The following is a 16,893-nucleotide window of genomic DNA, read 5'->3' as shown; positions in this document are numbered from 1 at the left end:
ACTAGCATGTGTTCAGGATGCTCCCAGGCATCATAAAGCTTAGTCATTAGATAGGACACAGTAGCAGCAAATGCCACTGCAGGGCACAGAGGGAATGAATGCCTGGAGCCGAATGCATGGGATCCCTGAGCAGTGTTTCAGCTCTTCCACTGACTGACTCCTGGTCCACCTCAGGTTCTTCATGCTCAGGCATTGTGATAGTCTGTAATTAATGTAGTTGCATACTGCTAGATCTGCAGGACTCCTGCCTTTTTCACTGTTCCCCAAAGGACAATCTTTAATGCAAACATTCTAAACTTTAATGTTCTAAATTAAATTAAACACTTCAACTTAAACAGTTTCTGTGTTTCTGGACATTGAATGAAATGGAGCCTGTAGAAGAAATGTCATTTGGTCATGTTAAAACTTCATGTTCTGTGTGTGTAAAAAAAACAGAGCCAATGCATTTTGGTTGTATTTTTTTCTGTTCACCCCTTTGGGAGAGGGAGCAAAGCAATTGGGTTGTTTTTGTTGAGCTGAGTTTTTTGAGGAGGAGAGAGAATGGTTGAATTTAGGGGAAGCCATGTTGCTATAGATTTCCTTAATCAAAGTATCTTTGCAACTAATTTCATATCTTGCCAAATCACTCAGTCAATTTATTTGAACAGAATGAGAAACACTATTAAAACATTAATTTTTTGAACATTAAACATATACCCTTAACAGAGACCAGGGAGTATGTCTTTTTGAAGGAAATTTTCAATTATCATCTTTTCCCTAACCAAAGAGAAGGACTCAGTTGCCAGCTGGGGTTAATAAAAGACTTCATCTAATAGTCACTGTGGATGAATTGCTTTTTCCCTCTTTCTTGCCCTCTCTTTCTTTCTTTAAGTGACAAGCATTTAGTTATAACAGTAAAAATCTTCACTGAGGTATGGTCGGTTCTCTCAAGCTCAAAATAAGCCTTCACCTCCAAGCACAGCTAGCAAACATCTTGAATTCCAGTGTTCAGTTTATAAAGGAAGTCTTGAATGAGAAATTGTGTAATTATAGAAACGTCTTTGCAGTTGTGGTTAAAGCAAATATGTTATTAAATTTATCTTTGAAATAACAACTTCAGCAACACGGGGAAAACTCTGGACACAATGTTTTTAAGACTACACAACCAAACATGAAAATGCCTAAACATTTCACTGACAATGCCTAAACATTTCATTTTCTGCTGACATGAAATATTCCTTCTCAAAAAACAAGAAACAAGAAAAAAAAATAATTCTGCTATCTATAGCCACTATGAAAATTATTTTTGTTTCTTTTCCTGGTTGACTTTGTCAAAGCCATAGCCTTGTGTAACAGTCTTGTTATAATGAGAGAAAAAAACAACCCCTGGGTTCTCAGTCATATATTCATGGAAGAATATGATGTATGTAAACACCTTACTTCTGAGAAAGCAAGTGACTGGAAGACCAGAGAGACAAATTGCTTTTTTGAACTGGGAATAATTCTTAGCAATAGTGCCTACAGTGTGTGCCTGGCTTTCTACTGTAAGAGTAGGGCAAAAGGGAAATATGGGGAAACAGGGAATGTGAATGTGCAGGGAATGTGGGAAGTCTTGTGGACACTGTAGGTTTTTGTATGGCTGCAAAAATAAATTGCCCTCATTAAACCAAGAAACACTCGCAATACTGAGGAATTGGTTAGTTGCAAAGAGTCAGTGTCTCTTCACAAGGCTGTACAGTCAAACCAAGTCTTTGGGCCACAACCCTATTCTTCTCAAGCCATCAAACTGCCTCAGGCTGCCAGGGATTTGTCTGCTGAGACATTCTGGGTTTATTTCTCTTCACACAAAATACTTCATTATTTCCTGTCTGTGCTGGAGTTATGTCTTTCCGTATTTAACCCAAAGCAACAAAAGCAACAAACTCACTGCATCCTTGGCTGAAACAATATAGATTGCCTACAAGAAAGACATTTAAATTCACTGGATATGCACAGTATCTGTTACTCTAAATGTTATTGCAAAGTTGAGTATTTTTAATAATACTGTATATTATTAATGCTCTGAAAAATCTGACCTGAATGTAGTGTGCCTTTCATCCTATGAGCACAATTTCTGACTAGCATTTCTCACATTTTCTAGGTGGTGCAGAACTGTTAGCAGATGTGGTCTTATAACTGATGTTTTTATAAATAAAAAAAAGTTGGTGTCATTTTTCTTGCTTTGGCGTATGAGGGAGGCCTAACAGTTCTCAGATATTTATTTTCTTTTTGCCTTCTCAGAAGGATTATGCATCAATAGTAAAAAAATATTTGAGTTGAATTAAAAATTCCTCTCTGCAGCCTCAAGGTGCTTATTTTTCAGTCTGTTGTGATTTCTTTTCAACTTTTGTAACCTCTGTAGTTACCGCCAGCTCCCTGTAGATCTGGAATAGTGTAGAATGTCAAATCAAAAATAAAAAAAAAAGGGGAAATGAGGGAAAAGAAGAAAAGAGAAAAGCAACTGCTTCCTCCCTTGGGGGAGAAAGGACCCAAGACGTGTGTATTTCTCCTCTTGCAGTTTGCCATGGTTTTTCAGAGAAACAAGGCTGCCAGCACCCAATTTTCTTGTGCTGGCACTTTTACCTGGAAGTGCCAAGGGTTATGCTGGTCTAGTGAGATAAAGAGAGAGACATGGAGGAATAGCAGAAGGCATTTGTCCTGCTGAGGACCTAAGCCCTGGACTAAAAGGATATGTGAATAGAATGCTTGTTACACACAGCATGTGATTAAATCTGCAGCTGCCTGTTTTAAGAATAGTGTTAAAATGCTTCATGATATAATATAACATAATGAAAGCCAATGCTCAAACGTGGTGAAACCATAACCAATCTGCTGTTTGATGGGAGTTTTGGTCCCAGCTCAGAGCGTAGTGTGGGAAGATCAGGAGACATGCTGTGGGAAGGTGGAGATGTGCTGTGGGAAGGTACACAGTGCCAGGTCGCCCAGGCTTCTCGACCTTTCTAGGAAAACACAACTGCTAGCAGTCATTTATTTACCAAGTTGATTTAGACTGCTTGGCTTTTCTGTCGAGAACAGCACCAAATAGGCTAGTTGTGGAAAATATCCCCCTGCCAACATCCATCCACTGGGACATATTCATTTGCATGATGGAGGACAGTGAATGACATTTTAACTAGGCAGGCATAGCTTTGAACTGCAGTCTGCGTGTCCTAGCAGCAAGCTGAGAAGGTTGCTTTATATTCCCACTAAAACTGTATCTGTTTGGATTTTACTGTTTTCTTTTTCCTGTGGAATGCATTTCTTCTCTGAAGTGTCCTGTCAAAAAGAACTGATTGTATTTATTTTTCATAAAAGCTTTAAAAATTAACTCCTATGTGTTTTTCAAGGACTTTACTTTACACCAGGTGCTAAAGGCAAAGTTTAACACAGACAGCCTTTTATGATGCCGCATTATGGATGCATGTAAGAGTAGTTAAAAACCTACTGACATTGTCACTGCCAATTCTTGTCAAGACTAGTCAAAAAACAGAAGTGGCCAATCCTTGCTGCATTTGAGACTTCATCTTGTTCCTTAAAAATCTGTCCCAACTTCCTCTCTCAGCGAATTGCACAAATTAGTTTATTTTCAATAAAATAAAATACAAATAAAGTACATACTAGGTAAGTGAACTAGGTCTTTCTCATTTGTCATATGTTGCATACAGACATTCTGGATAAAATCCAGGTGAAAGCCAAGTCATGTACATTTTTATGTCCAAACTCCATGAAGCAATGTAGAATTTAGAATTCTACAATTTAGAAGATTGAAATCTCTTTGAAATGATCCTTAGGGGTCAGAGATCTGCCGTACCTACACCAGATTATTATGCAAGTAATGTGATTAACTGCATTTAAAAATTCAAATTATTTCATTTTCCAAAACGTGTGATTGACAGTCTTCTCATTAGCCACTGAAAATAGTCCATATAAATCTGAAAGCTTGTGTAATAATTAAGTTTATACCAGCTCCAGAAAGGTACTCAGTCAGGCTTTGTATTCTGTGTCCATTATCTACTCTCATTGGATGACAGAAAGGATTTATAAAACCATTTTATAAATTAAGGTGATTCCCACCAAAGGACTTACTCATTTTTACTTACATGATTCTGCCCCACTGAAGCAAAACCAGCGTGGAAGCTGCTCTGAAAACCAGCCACACACAGGAAAATGTTACTTAGTGTGTAGTTGACGTCTTTGTGGTCAGTGTTGGATTAATGAGCCATGGTTTGAGTGCAGCATATAACAATGAGTGCAACATACACTAAGTTAAAGCCTGTTTTTCTAAAAATAATAAATCTTCCATTTGAATTGCTGCAAGACATTGCTTAGCTGTAAAGAATCCAAATTGCTGCCCAGAAGTTTGTACAAACCAAGATTCCCACTGGACAAACCATTTTATGCAGCTCGTGTGACTGTCACGTTTTTAAACTTAAAAGATCTCTGCATTGCACAGTCACGTGCTGCTTGCTGTCTTCAAAACTGAGACTTCCTGTGGCCACTTCTTCAAATTTTTTTTGAGTATCACGAGTCAGAGTTTTATCTTATGGTAGATGGACAGGAGATAGGAAGAATTTTATCCTCTACTTAGAAAGTGTGGGTTTGGAGAAAGGAGATTTTATTCCACTTTTTTCCTTTCCTTTTGTAACAAGATGGATTGGATAGAAGAAATGAAATTGTAGGAAACAGTCTAGTAACTGCTGTTTTTTCTTGCTTTCATGTCTCTTTTTCAGATCAATAACAAAGCTTGTGGCAAAGTTTTTGTGCCTCAGCAAGCAGCCCGCAATTTTGAAGAAGTCCACGAGCTAGTTCTTCAAAGTGAACTTGGAGTCAAGCATCTCCAGGGACGAGCCATTAAAAAGGCCTTTCTGTCTCCCAGAACTGCCCTTATCAACTTCTTAGTGCAAGAATAGTAAAGGCTCTGCTAGGCTGTAAAAGGGAACTGGAATCTTTTGAGGTGGAAACCAGTGCAAAAACACCAGTTATGGTTATTTCAGAGTCATGTAAAGGTGTGAAAGAAATCTTATTAAAATCAGGTTGCTGCTAAATCTTCCTTTCAATGCAGAGAAATGTGCAGAATTAAAGTTTCTTATTGAGTCACGGTAAGATGCTGTTTGTCCATGTTCTTTGGGAGAATGAGATGGAAGCATAGAGGAGCTAAACAATTGTAACAGAATGTAGGTGACAGAAGGTGCATGGGGCTTAGTGTCAGCCTCAGGAATATATCCTGTTGGAAAGTTGGCTTGGCTAAATGCAGATGCATAAATGTGATTCCAGGACTAAATGACTGCCCTGAGTAAGTGCTACCCCAAATGTTAGGTGTGCTTTGCTCCCTGTATCTCATGTTTGGGTACCCTACCATTAACTAACATCTAAAGTTTTAAGAAAATGCTACAAAACACTACAGAGTATTAATGTAAAAAAATAATTTCTTTGCACTGACCAATGGCCTTGGGTAGAGCAGGTAGCCAGAATGGTCGCCAGAATGGGGTGGTTTGATACATTTCACATAAATTTCAGAACCAAGCCAAGAAAAAGGTTCGGTTATTTAGCCAAGCCCTGCCTTAGCCAGGGTTCTCCTTCCTAGCTGATATATTTGTGTTGGCACATGCATGAGAGGTGCAACTTTAGCCAAGTGCTGATGGTTGCTTCTGCATGGAACAGGATGGAAGTTGCTTCCTATGCATGAGCCATCTCAGAGAATTTCAGGGCATTCAAGAGAGGGATCAGTCAGCTGCTAGAAAAGCAGCAGTGGGGAAGGCAAACAGGGTGCTTTTTGCCTCTGCTGGATCTTGTAGTGCCTAGATTGTAAAACTTGCATTGAAATTCTTTCCTTTTTTTTTTTTTTTTTTGAGGTGTTAAGTGAAAACAGCCATCATGTTTCTAAAAATCAATCAGACATTCTTAAAACATAAAGGTATTCTCATGCCCGATTCCAACCAGGTTGTTTGTACACTGCATTCCTGATATATCTACATGGAAATATTGTACTCAGCAAATGCTTGAAAAAGAATTTCCAAGGAGACAATTGCAGGGTTCATTGTGAAAGAATGTTTTGTCTTTAACAGTCATTCAAGTAACTAGTCCAATAAGCCAGCCATTTGTGAGCCATTTGGACAGTTAAGAAATCAGCAGTAACAACCAGCGAGGCAAATACAGAGGTCTGCAGTAACCCTCCAGCCCAGCAGGCATCCAGACTCTGTACTGGATTGAAAGGAAACCAAGAAAAATACCCACGTAACAGTAAATAAGTCTCATGGATCCTCAGTAACTAGGCCCAAGACAGATCATGTTGCCATGTGGGCACTAGCTGAGCAATGCCAATATTCATTTTGGATTTATGCATTTTTGGTACCAAATATCCAGATGCGTAACAGAGATGTCAGGCTTAGCAAGCATGTTTGACTTTACACATCCCTACCTCTGCAACAAAACTCTTCTGATTTCTGCTTCCTTCTGGACCACACTTATGCAGATTTTCTCTCCAGCAGTCCTTTGACACCAGAATGACTAAGAAATGGAATATTTATAATGAAGATACGGTCTTTGCAGTTATACGACTCCAGAAATCTGAACCACAAAGGAATGCATTCAGACATTCAAACACAGGCCTTTAGTTGGAGTTAAAATAATTTGAATTCCAGTGTCTGCCTGACATATATGTTGTTATAAATTCATAAAACTCCTGTTCAGAAGCCCCTAGAAGGACTGTGAAAGAGATCCTTTAAAGTAAAATCTGTGGTGCAGCACTGTCCTGTTTTTTGGAGTTTTTTAAAATTTATATAAAAGGTTTAACACACCCTGTGGAACCATTTTAACAGAGTTTTTCTTTGGGGGAAAGGTGGCATGTTTGATGTAAATAAAAACTTTTTAAATTTACAAGGATGAAGAAAAATGCTGTAAGCTCAGCAACCCTGTGGTGCCTTTAAACAAAAGCTGCAGTCACTGCAGGGCCTGGCCGCAGCCCACAGTGTTTATTGCTGTTAGCACTTGAGGGTATTTGCTCTTGCCTGAGGAAGTGAATTGTAGATGTCACTTGGTGATTCAGGCAAAAATCAAAATAAGGAATGGATTTCTACAGGCTAAAAAAGGAAAGGTAGTGAACAGCAGACTCACAAAAAGTGTAAGGTCAGAAGTCCTTCCAGTGTGTTTACAGTAAGTTGTAATTCAGTGTGGTCTAGAGGATACAAAAAACGTGGTGAAAGACTGAGTGAGAGATGATGCAGACAGTGTGACAAAGCCTAATCCCCTGGTAAGTGTATGTTTGAAGGATGGCAGAGGTGCCAGCTGCAGAGCTTTGCTGTTGTCCTGGCAGCCACTGACATTTCTTACAAGGTTGACCTGCTCTGAATCACAATTACCATTTGTCTTACAGTAATTGTGACTCACAGGTTCAGTCTGTGCCTAGATGGGACTGATAATGATATACAGGCTGTAGCCTGTTACTAAACCTTTGTAAAACAACTCATCACAGAAGTCTCATTTATTTGACAGGTGTTATTTGTGTCACGGTAGAGAGGCATCTTTATGCTGAAGGTGGTGCATATAGATTGTGTCCCCTTGGAGAGCTCAGTGGGTAAATAGTGCTGGAGTTCTAAATCTGGGAGGGGGACACTTGAGAAGTGAGAGGGAAGGGTGCTGGTGGTTAGTCAGTCAAATTGCACCGTGTTCACACACGTTAAAAAGGATATGGTGCCACTGTCCTTATTGCATTAAGTGATGATCCAAAGATGATGTGGGAGGTTTGCTAAACCCAGTGGGATAGACCCAGGACAAGCTGCTCCAAGAAACAGATCCGTGACACAGAAGGAGCATTTTCAGCATCCTGTCCCTCTAGGGGATAGAAGATTGGTTGTTGCACCGATCCAATCTGTATTGAATTACTGTTTTAAGTAATGTCAAATTTAAAAAATAATTATTGCCACACTTTCTACCCCAAAATTTCTCATGTGACTAAACTTCAAAAAATCCAGCCCTCAAACATTGATTCTGGGAAAATAAAAACTGGCAAAGTCCTGAAAGGTCACTGAGTACTTTTTCAATGCCATTGATTTCATGAGAAAGGATCTCAGATGCTGGGGTGGTGGGGGCACTGAAATGTTCTGGAAGACACCACTATGTAGAAAAATATGTTATTTGGCATGGGTGATAACTGAGGTGACATGGACACACCCGTGCTGCTTTGCAGGAAGGCAGGAGGGCTTTTTGTATCACGTTCAAGGACACTGTTACAGGTTAGGTCACTAGCTAAGATAGATCTCTAGCCAGCTTGTCCCAGCTATGCTTTGAAAAAAACCCTGTGCAGGGGTATTGCAGTACAAGCATATGTATTTCCATGACCTTTATCAGAACCCAGACGTGAAGATTTGGTGCAAAATAAAATCTGTATGCTCTCTTACCAGACTAAAGTAATGCCCCAGAACTGACATCGGGTTAATGATGGCATTTTCTGATCTGACTTTGTAAAGCCTGCTTGTTTCTTTTGGAGGGAGAATTTCCACACATAAGGCAGGTCATACAGTCTTTCCTCTTTGTCTCTCCTTCTGTGTAAAGCTTCACAGAAAGCTATTCCTATTCTCTAAACCTTTCACAATCAACATGCACTGGAAAGAATGTTAACTAGTGCATTGCTGGTTGTTCCTTCCTAGGGAGGTTTGCAGTATGTGAGATTTTTCTAAAAGCGTGTTATAAATGAACAAAGAATTGGGGTTGGTTGGTGGTTTTTTTGTAGTTTTGCAGTACTTACTACAGTTTCCAGAGAAGAGATTGGCTTTATTGATGTGTATTTACCCACTTGGAAGAGTACATATGCTGGCTTTGCTGGATGCTTTTTCTGCTTCCGTGTTTCCTCAGTCCTCTCCTCCTATGATTTCAGCTGATTTTTTATCAAAGGACTGAGCTGAACAAGTGTTCAATATTAAACCAGGTCTGTCACCACAGAACCTGAGCGGTGAATATGCATACTATCGATCTAGGTAATGTCTGCTTTTGACCTTAAAAAGTGTTGTTGGAACTACAACGTGGTTAGGTTTGGGGTTTTTTTCATGGGAATGGGGTTTGTGTCTCAAAGAAGGATGAAGCTGATCACAATAGATCAGAGGGAGTTTTTAGCATGTCCCAGCCCTTGCAGGAGGAGAACTGAACTGAAGCATTATCTCTGTGCAGGAGGGGAGAGGATCAGAGCTCTCATCTGCAGCCCAGATGATAAAAGAGATCTTGCCTGACATGTGGAGGAAAGGTGGGAATTTTTTCCCTTTCCTGAATAATGTGACTTTCCGGTATCACAAAGCAGTCTTCAGTGCACTAACCCTGTCTGGCCCAGGAGGCCTTGAGTCACACACAGCCTTTGTGACTCGTGGCACTTCTCTCACTCAGGTAAGCCTTGGGTTGGAAAAGTTCAGGTCTGGTTTTAAGCCCTGGGGAGTTGCCGTCCAGCACCATCTTCCATACAAAGTCAGCTCTGGTGTTCTTTGTATAAAGAAAGTTTGAACGGGTTTTCCTGGGTTTATAAGTTGTTAGTGCCTCTGAATGGGAGTATTTTTGCCTGCATGTAGCAACACTGCAGAGAGAAGTCCCCATGGCTTTTGTTCCACTTGCCAGCCTTTTTTTGCATTTGTCCTGAGACAATGGAAACTCAGTCAAAATCAAATGGATACTTGAATTTGCTGTCAGGTGAACATGGCCCAAAGCTGTGATTTTGGTCCCATGAATCTCATAAAAACACCCTCCGATATTTAACATCCAGGACTTTTCCTTACCTGCTCATCTGCCTGGGCCACACCAATTTGTTCTCTCTACTGAGCTGCTGAGTTGCTCACTAAGCAAAGGAATGTGTAAATGGGGCAGGCTTAAGTACAATGAGTTGAATATTCACATTCTGCTTGCACTCGTGGCGCTCAGCCTGGGCATCAGAAATTCTTTTATTTGAGGAGCCTGGTCTTCTTCAGTGTAACTCTAAACAGAACCTGTGCATTTACATGAGCAGAAATGTGTGCTTTGTGCGTGCTCTCTGGGCTAGCTGCAAGGGGATGGCCCACACTCACATATAAGGCTCTGAACTTCCTTATCTGCCAGTAGTTTTTTACACGTGCCAAAACCAAGTGTAAAAGATCCAGGACTGTCTCTACACCCACGTCCTGCTGCCAGAGGAGACACACAAGCTGCTGAGCAAAGGGAGTTGCTTTTCAATAACTCTGCTTGGTGCCAGCAACACATGAAGCAAAATACATACAAGTCATAAGAGCTGTAGGTGATCCAATCCACTGATCAGGAGTAATAAACACAGAACACATAACTGGGGCAGAAAAGAGAGTGATTTAATAAAGGAACATGACACGTAACTGGCAATGGCAGCCTGGGTTTGCTTCTGATGAAGATTAAGAGAATTGGCATAACAGGAAACTGTTTACTGCTACAAAGGGAAATCAATTGTCTTGAAGCACATAGTGGTGTAATTAGCAAATCTTACTAATTGCCTCAAAACAGAAATACAAATGTGCATTGCTGGACTGGCTAAGCCAAGAAAGGATTGTGAAAAGTATCTGTAGAAGCTTTTAGAAGTGAATATTTTTCTTAAGTACGTCTCCATCCCTGGAGAGCCACGTGGCTGGATGAAATAGCAAGGGTGCAATAAAAAAATATAATTCCCAATTTTCCCATGTGAAAGAGCATTTAGAAACATCTGTTAGTCAGAGAGCTTCTCCTAGGACATGCACGGAAGAACAGAGTGGATGCACTGACTGCAGCTGGCAAATCCACTCGAAGTCCACCAAGCCACATGAGGCCGATGACTGATGGCAGGATGTCGTCTGACCTGTGGAGTGCTTCCAGCCCAGCATTACTGGAGGCCACGTATGTTGGTTTAAAAGGTCACGGTGCTGTTTGTGTTAATGCACTGATAAAGAGGCAGGGAAACAGAGCTGGAAAATTCTCCAGGCAAGCTCTTGTTCTGATAAAAGGCTCTTTTCAGTAGAAAATGGAGAAAACAAACTATTCCACATTATTTTGAGCAGGGGTAGGAAAACCAACAGAGCTGTCTGCATTAGTCTGGTGCAAATCTGCAGCCACTCAAAGGAAGTGTTCCAGCCCATGGAGTGACAGCAGAGGGAGACCAGTGACTCCAACACCACTGATGGCACACAGAGAAACTGAAGAGAGGAGGGTACAAGTTCTTGTCTGCCCTGGAGCAGCAGCCGAGTGCCTGGCACCCAGCTCTGGCCATCCTCACAGAGACTGAGCTGCTGCAGCTCAGGGATCTGCAGCTTCTCTCTCTGCTGCTTCCTGGGTTCCTATTTGGGATCTCAGTGATTCCCCATGGCTCCTCTAACCTTCCCAAGGTGTGGCCTGCCAAGTAACCCTCCCTGCCTGATTTTACCCAGCTGTAGGCCCGCAGCATTCCCACTGAACTGATGCTGCAGGTGCACCCATGTAAGAAGGAACATGATTCTGAAACCCCTTCTGTAAAGCATCTGTACCTCTCCTGAAAGGCAGTGTGGAAAGCTGTCCCCATACTGCCCTGGCCTTTCTCTGCCATTAGTGTTAATTAAATTAGTGTTAATTAATACTCTTAGCATAATTCCCTGCAGAGATAATGTCCTGTGGTAGACACTTGTACTACAGCAGGAGCAAAGCATCCAAGTCTGGATCTATTTCTGCCATGATCCCAAGGGCATGGGAATGCACCAAGCCAGGCTGTATGGTGGGCACCTGAGCTGCCCCCAGTGCCCAGGCTGCCCCAGCAGCTTGAGGGTTCAGTGTGTAGGCAGCAGGCAAGGCAGGCTGCAGGCGGGGCTGGCAGAGCAGGCAGCAGGCAGGGCAGGCCTCCTGGAGGAATGCAGGGGCCCCTGGGGCAGCCCTGAGGAGGAACAACATCTCCCAGCCCTGCCCTGCTACCTTCCTGAAAATCTTTTGGAAGGCAGAGGCTGAGGTTTGGCCTCCCCACTTCCACAGCGTCCCATCCAGCAACCTGGCCCCCGCCCTGAGCCCAGCCTTCCCACCCACAGCAGCCCCCGGGCTCACCTCTGCAGTCACCTTGCTTCATCCCTCCCTTCTCCTCCTCCACCCTCTTATTTGTCCTACAGTCCTGTGCATCATCCTCCTAGTACAAAGCATCTGGCTGGTGCAGATAAATGGCACATTTAATGAAAACCTCTATTCTATTAGAAAGCTGGAAGGAAAGTCCATCATTTCCCTCTGCTATTCAGTCAAGAGTTCAGAGATGCTGTGGCACTGCTTTGCAAGAAGTTGAGAAATGCATTTGCTCCTGCAAGAACCAAGCCAGGCTCTATCCTGGAAATACTTCTATCTTACAAATTGCTCACTCTGTTTATACTCTAGCACTAAAGCCTTTATTACTTTCTTGCTAAAACACACCAGAGCATGTATCTCAGGCACTGCAGAGTGGTGTGCGTAGTCCTGTGGGAAACGACCTGCCTGGGACAGCTACGGCCCTGAGGAGACACAGGTACCAGGGATCAGCCCTGCACATGTCCCCAAACTAACTGGTGTGCTGCCAGCCGCTGGTTCCTCACACTCGTTTGGTTGCAAATAGGCAGTGTGAGTATGCAGTAGTCGCTCTTGGAGAGAGATCTGGCTATAAATCGGCACCCAGACTCCTCCTAATCATGTTTTTCCATAAATTATACAGCCCCGGGCTGTTGTCATGCTTTAAAATATGAGGGCGTTTTCTCCCAGATACAAAAATGATCGGGGTGGCGGGGGCGGGGGGGTGGAATGGTGGTGGAGAATTTCTTCCCATTTTCTCCATCTCTCTCTGCAATGTGAGCCCAGAGACCAACGTGGCAGCAAGAAATAAAGACAGATGATCCCCTTCCTGCTCTCATTCGAGACTTCCCTGTTTACCCGGGCAGGCGGAGCTTTGCCCCAGCCTGCCGGCCCTGGAGGGCCGTGCTGCCCCAGCGCAAGGCTGCCGTGATGGGCCCAGGAATTTCTTCCCATTTTCTCCATCTCTCTCTGCAATGTGAGCCCAGAGACCAACGTGGCAGCAAGAAATAAAGACAGATGATCCCCTTCCTGCTCTCATTCGAGACTTCCCTGTTTACCCGGGCAGGCGGAGCTTTGCCCCAGCCTGCCGGCCCTGGAGGGCCGTGCTGCCCCAGCGCAAGGCTGCCGTGATGGGCCCAGCACTTCCACTGAGGTGGAGAAGAAATCTGGGTACACCACTCGGGACTGCTTCTCCCCAGATCTCTGCCTCCCTCCACCCCACAGGCGGCTGAGATTGCCACGTGGAGCGGGGCTGAGTTACAAGCTGTCAGCATTATGTTACATGAGTAAATGCAGTGAGTAAGCCTTGCCCACAGGAACAAAAACAGATTAAATGAGCAATGGTTTGGGTTTGGTTTTTTTTTTTTTCCTCTTCAAGGGGTAGGGTTTAGAACAAGTTAATTCAAATTGGCTCATAGATTTTGGTCCTGTGCTACAACAGCAATCGTGGACCCCTTAATTTCTTAATAGGCATGGGCTGTAAAAGTCACAGGAACTATAAACACGCAGGACCATATCTAATCGCAGCAGAAGGGTCTGCAAGTCAGTGTAGTATTACATCTCCAGTCTAGCAGAAAGTTCAAGTTAATCATCTGCTCACTTGGGAATACCCCTAGCCCAAATCTCGCAGAAAGAATAAATCCGAGCACGAAACTTCAAAGGTATTTTGCTGCCTAACGTTCACTGAAAGCATTGCAAATTCAACTCCAAAATGCCTTTGAATCGCTTGGCTGTGATCCCTCCTTGAAGGCGCTTGCCATCAAAGTATCTGCTCATGCATGCGGAGCCTGGAAGGAGGCCAAGCCCAGTGTGAGGGGTTCCCTATCCAAAGGGTTTCAGGAGCCTTTTCCACATCGTTCGTGTAAGCATTGTTCTGCAGACAGCTGATTTGATCCTTTGGCATAGGAAGGAAATGTACTTTACATAGCTGGTGAAGGTCAGCAGCATCCAGAGCGGCCATTTGGCAAGAAGACTGCTTCCCCCCACTCCTTCCCGCCCCAAAGTGGTGAGCTCCTGCAGATCAGACTGTAAAAGGATTTACAGATGTTAGATAAAAAGTAACGGCAGAAAATGCATGTATCACCCGTAAAAAAGAAAGGAAAAAAAAAGACATTATCTGAGGGAAGTTAGATTCTTCCTTGGTTTGTGTGTTGAAAGCTGAAAATACAGACATCTATTCCCAAATACTTCTGCCCCACCAAAGGGTTTGTTTCTTAGAGGGATGGAAGAGCCTCATCTCAGTGTGTTGGAAGAAAAAAACTCGAATAGACACAAGTCTGAGCCTCTGACATGCTGGACGGGAGCATGGCTTCCCTTGATTAACTTTACATCCTTTGGGGAGAAGGAGGCAAGAAGGTGCACGATGTGTAATTTCCTTTCCAACTGCTCTTTGTCCATGTCACATACTCCTCCAGCAAGTAAAGCAGTGCTGGGGCTCACACTCCCATCCTTATCTACCTGCTGCTCTGTTTCCTTTCTGTCATCCTCCATATAAATAGGGATTCAACCTGTAGTTCAGTACCAACTTTGTTGTTACTTATTGTTTTAACATTGGAGTTTGCCCATTTTAGGTAAAAGTGGTCATGCTGAAAGCTAAGCATCTCAGCTAAGCCCATCTCCAAAATTATTCTGAAGCCAGCAATGAGGAGGAGGCATCCCATGCCTCAGTCACTTTGCTGTGGTTCTCCTCATCAGCCCAGGATGTTGCCAAAACCAGACTTCCATGAGCCCTTTCTGAGGATGCTCTTTAGACACTGAAACTGTTTTGATTTTCCTTGCCCCAGCTGAGCTTTACCTCAAACTTGGCAGTTTTGGTCAAGTCCCACAAAAGAGGTAGTTACGCTTGCTCTTGGCAGCTGGTGGCCTGAGCCCACACCTGTCTGTGGCATGAAGCAGCTGATGGGGGCCACTGTGGCCTCTCCCAGACACAAAAATGGGAGGCAAATCCTTTCCACTGCAGCCAAAAGGGCCCTGGCACAGGCAGGGGTTTGTTGTGCTTTGCACAATGGACATCCAGATGGAGGCTAAACTAACTGTCGGGGCTTGTGCAAAGCAGGGTTTAGCCCCCAGGCACCCCAAAGTGATTATGGGGATCAGCCTGAGGGAGCTGTGATACCCTTCCTTCCCTCATCCCCACAGCAGAGGAAGGCTTGGAAAGGTTTGACAGATGGGATTGCTTGATATTTGGGATGTTTTCCTGATACTGTGAAAAGCTCCAGCATTATCAATCTCTTAAAAGAATTGGCAGGCCATGGTTAGTAGCAATATGTGCTGGGGTCCCCCTTCTCCAGGTCCTGAGGACTGGGGGAGCTCCACTGCTGTCCTTCACCCTGTGCTGGGATTGCCATCCACCTGTCTTCCCTAGAAACCATAAACCCCCTTATCTAAAGCTGTGCTATGTCTGGGCTAACTTTTGTGAGTCCAAGGTGCATCCGTTTATCAGCTCAAGCTCCAGCCTAAGGCTGTTGCTGCAGGGACGAGCCTCCAGCCTCTCAGTCCTGCTCGGAGCCTCTTTGGAGATGCCCCAGCACTTCTAAGGTTGCCTTGAAAGAAGCCCCTTTTCCAGGGGCTCACAGTGCCATCATTTTTAAGCACATTGGGCCAAGTCTCACAGGAAGAGGCAGGATATTTTAGGTCTAGCCTCAGTTGCTCAGGAGTGTTTTTGTAAGGGAATGGGTCAAAGATGGGAGGGGATTTTTTTTTTTCTGACATGTTTTGGTCACAGCCCAATTCACCATTATTAAAGGCAGCGAATTTCCACATTCCTTAACATTTGGCCCTACCTCCTGGAGCCTGGGGGAGAATTACAATAACAAGTTATGGGAATGCAGGACACGTGCCTGGGCCCGTAGGATCAACTGCACCAGTCAGTTTATTTAGAGGTACACAGCTCCCTACAAACCAGCCTCTCCCACGAGCCCAGCATACCCCCAACCTCTGGGCATCCTCAGCTGAGTTTTGCCATGGAAATTTTGCAATTGGCCCAGGCTGACAGAGGAGGGAAGCTGGGATGTAAAGTGTAGATTCACATGGGTTAAGTCTTTAATCGTGGGCATGAAGTGTCCCGACTACATTAGAACACCCTGAATGCAGTTTTACACACAGTTCCTATACCTTTCAAGCATTTGGGAACAACCTGACTTGCCCAGTCCCTTTGTATCACACATATGCCACTGAAATCCAAAGCAACAATAATTTTATGACATCATGATCCATCCGCTTCTTTCCTGATCTAAATGTCTCTGGAGTTGGTCTTGCTGCAGTTACATGTATGATGCTGGATAAAGGGTTGGGAGGTTCCTGAAGGTGTCAGGAACGCTGGGATGCAGATGTTACCTTGGGCATCCAGGGGTATCCTTTATTCTTCAGGCTAGGGGTCGTCATCCTGCAATGATCCAGGGCCCTTTAGTCATGCTCACTTAAGCATGACTATCCAGCGTAGAATGTCTATCTATACTAGGAAAAATCATAAGATTTCCTACTATGCAGACTAATTGCTCCAATAGTTATGGAATGAGATTTTCCTCGCAGTTTCTCATGGGGAAGTGCGGCTGGTTTTTTTTCCCGACGGGTGTCTGTGACTTTTCATAAGGCTTCTTCAGGAAGGTTTCTGGGCTGCACGGTGAAAAAGAGGAATATTATCCAGCGGGGAGACGAGGGAAAAACACCTTCCTTTCATCACGCGGGTGACTTTAACCACCGTGCGCACCCCTTCCCAAGCCCCCTTCCCAGCTGTGCTGCCTGACCCGAGCCCTTCCCAAGCCTGATCGGACACCGAGTGACGTATCTGGAACCGCATGCGACGTTTTCGGACAGACCGCTCGCGCGCCCACCGCGGAGCGGGGGCGAGCAGCGCGCGCCGGAGGGTGGGCGGGG

The 16,893-nt window shown here is 43.9% G+C and overlaps 2 protein-coding genes across 7 annotated transcripts in view; both read left to right on the top strand.

Moving 5' to 3' along the window:
- LARS2 (leucyl-tRNA synthetase 2, mitochondrial) overlaps window positions 1-5,121 on the top strand; it is a 97,213-nt gene extending 92,092 nt beyond the window's left edge. For 5 of the 6 annotated variants that reach the window (XM_017734489.1, XM_017734487.1, XM_017734488.1 and 2 more), the window contains one exon: window positions 4,749-5,118. In XM_017734489.1, coding sequence (XP_017589978.1) covers window positions 4,749-4,928 — 180 coding nt within the window. In that variant the 3' untranslated portion in view covers window positions 4,929-5,118. Of the gene's footprint in view, window positions 1-4,748 lie in introns of all 6 variants that reach the window. The other variant, XM_008633875.2, reaches the window with a different exon arrangement.
- A 10,859-nt stretch (window positions 5,122-15,980) lies between these two features.
- Window positions 15,981-16,893, top strand: part of LIMD1 (LIM domains containing 1) — a 33,924-nt gene continuing 33,011 nt past the window's right edge. Inside the window, exon 1 of the mRNA XM_008633964.2 lies at window positions 15,981-16,029. Coding sequence (XP_008632186.2) covers window positions 15,981-16,029 — 49 coding nt within the window. The remainder of the gene's footprint in view (window positions 16,030-16,893) is intronic.

This window comes from Corvus brachyrhynchos, unplaced genomic scaffold (genome assembly GCF_000691975.1).
Source record: "Corvus brachyrhynchos isolate BGI_N302 unplaced genomic scaffold, ASM69197v1 scaffold94, whole genome shotgun sequence".
NCBI classification, from domain to species: Eukaryota; Metazoa; Chordata; class Aves; order Passeriformes; family Corvidae; genus Corvus; species Corvus brachyrhynchos.
Note: the sequence above shows the minus strand (reverse complement) of the source record. Positions and strands in the feature narration are given on the sequence as shown.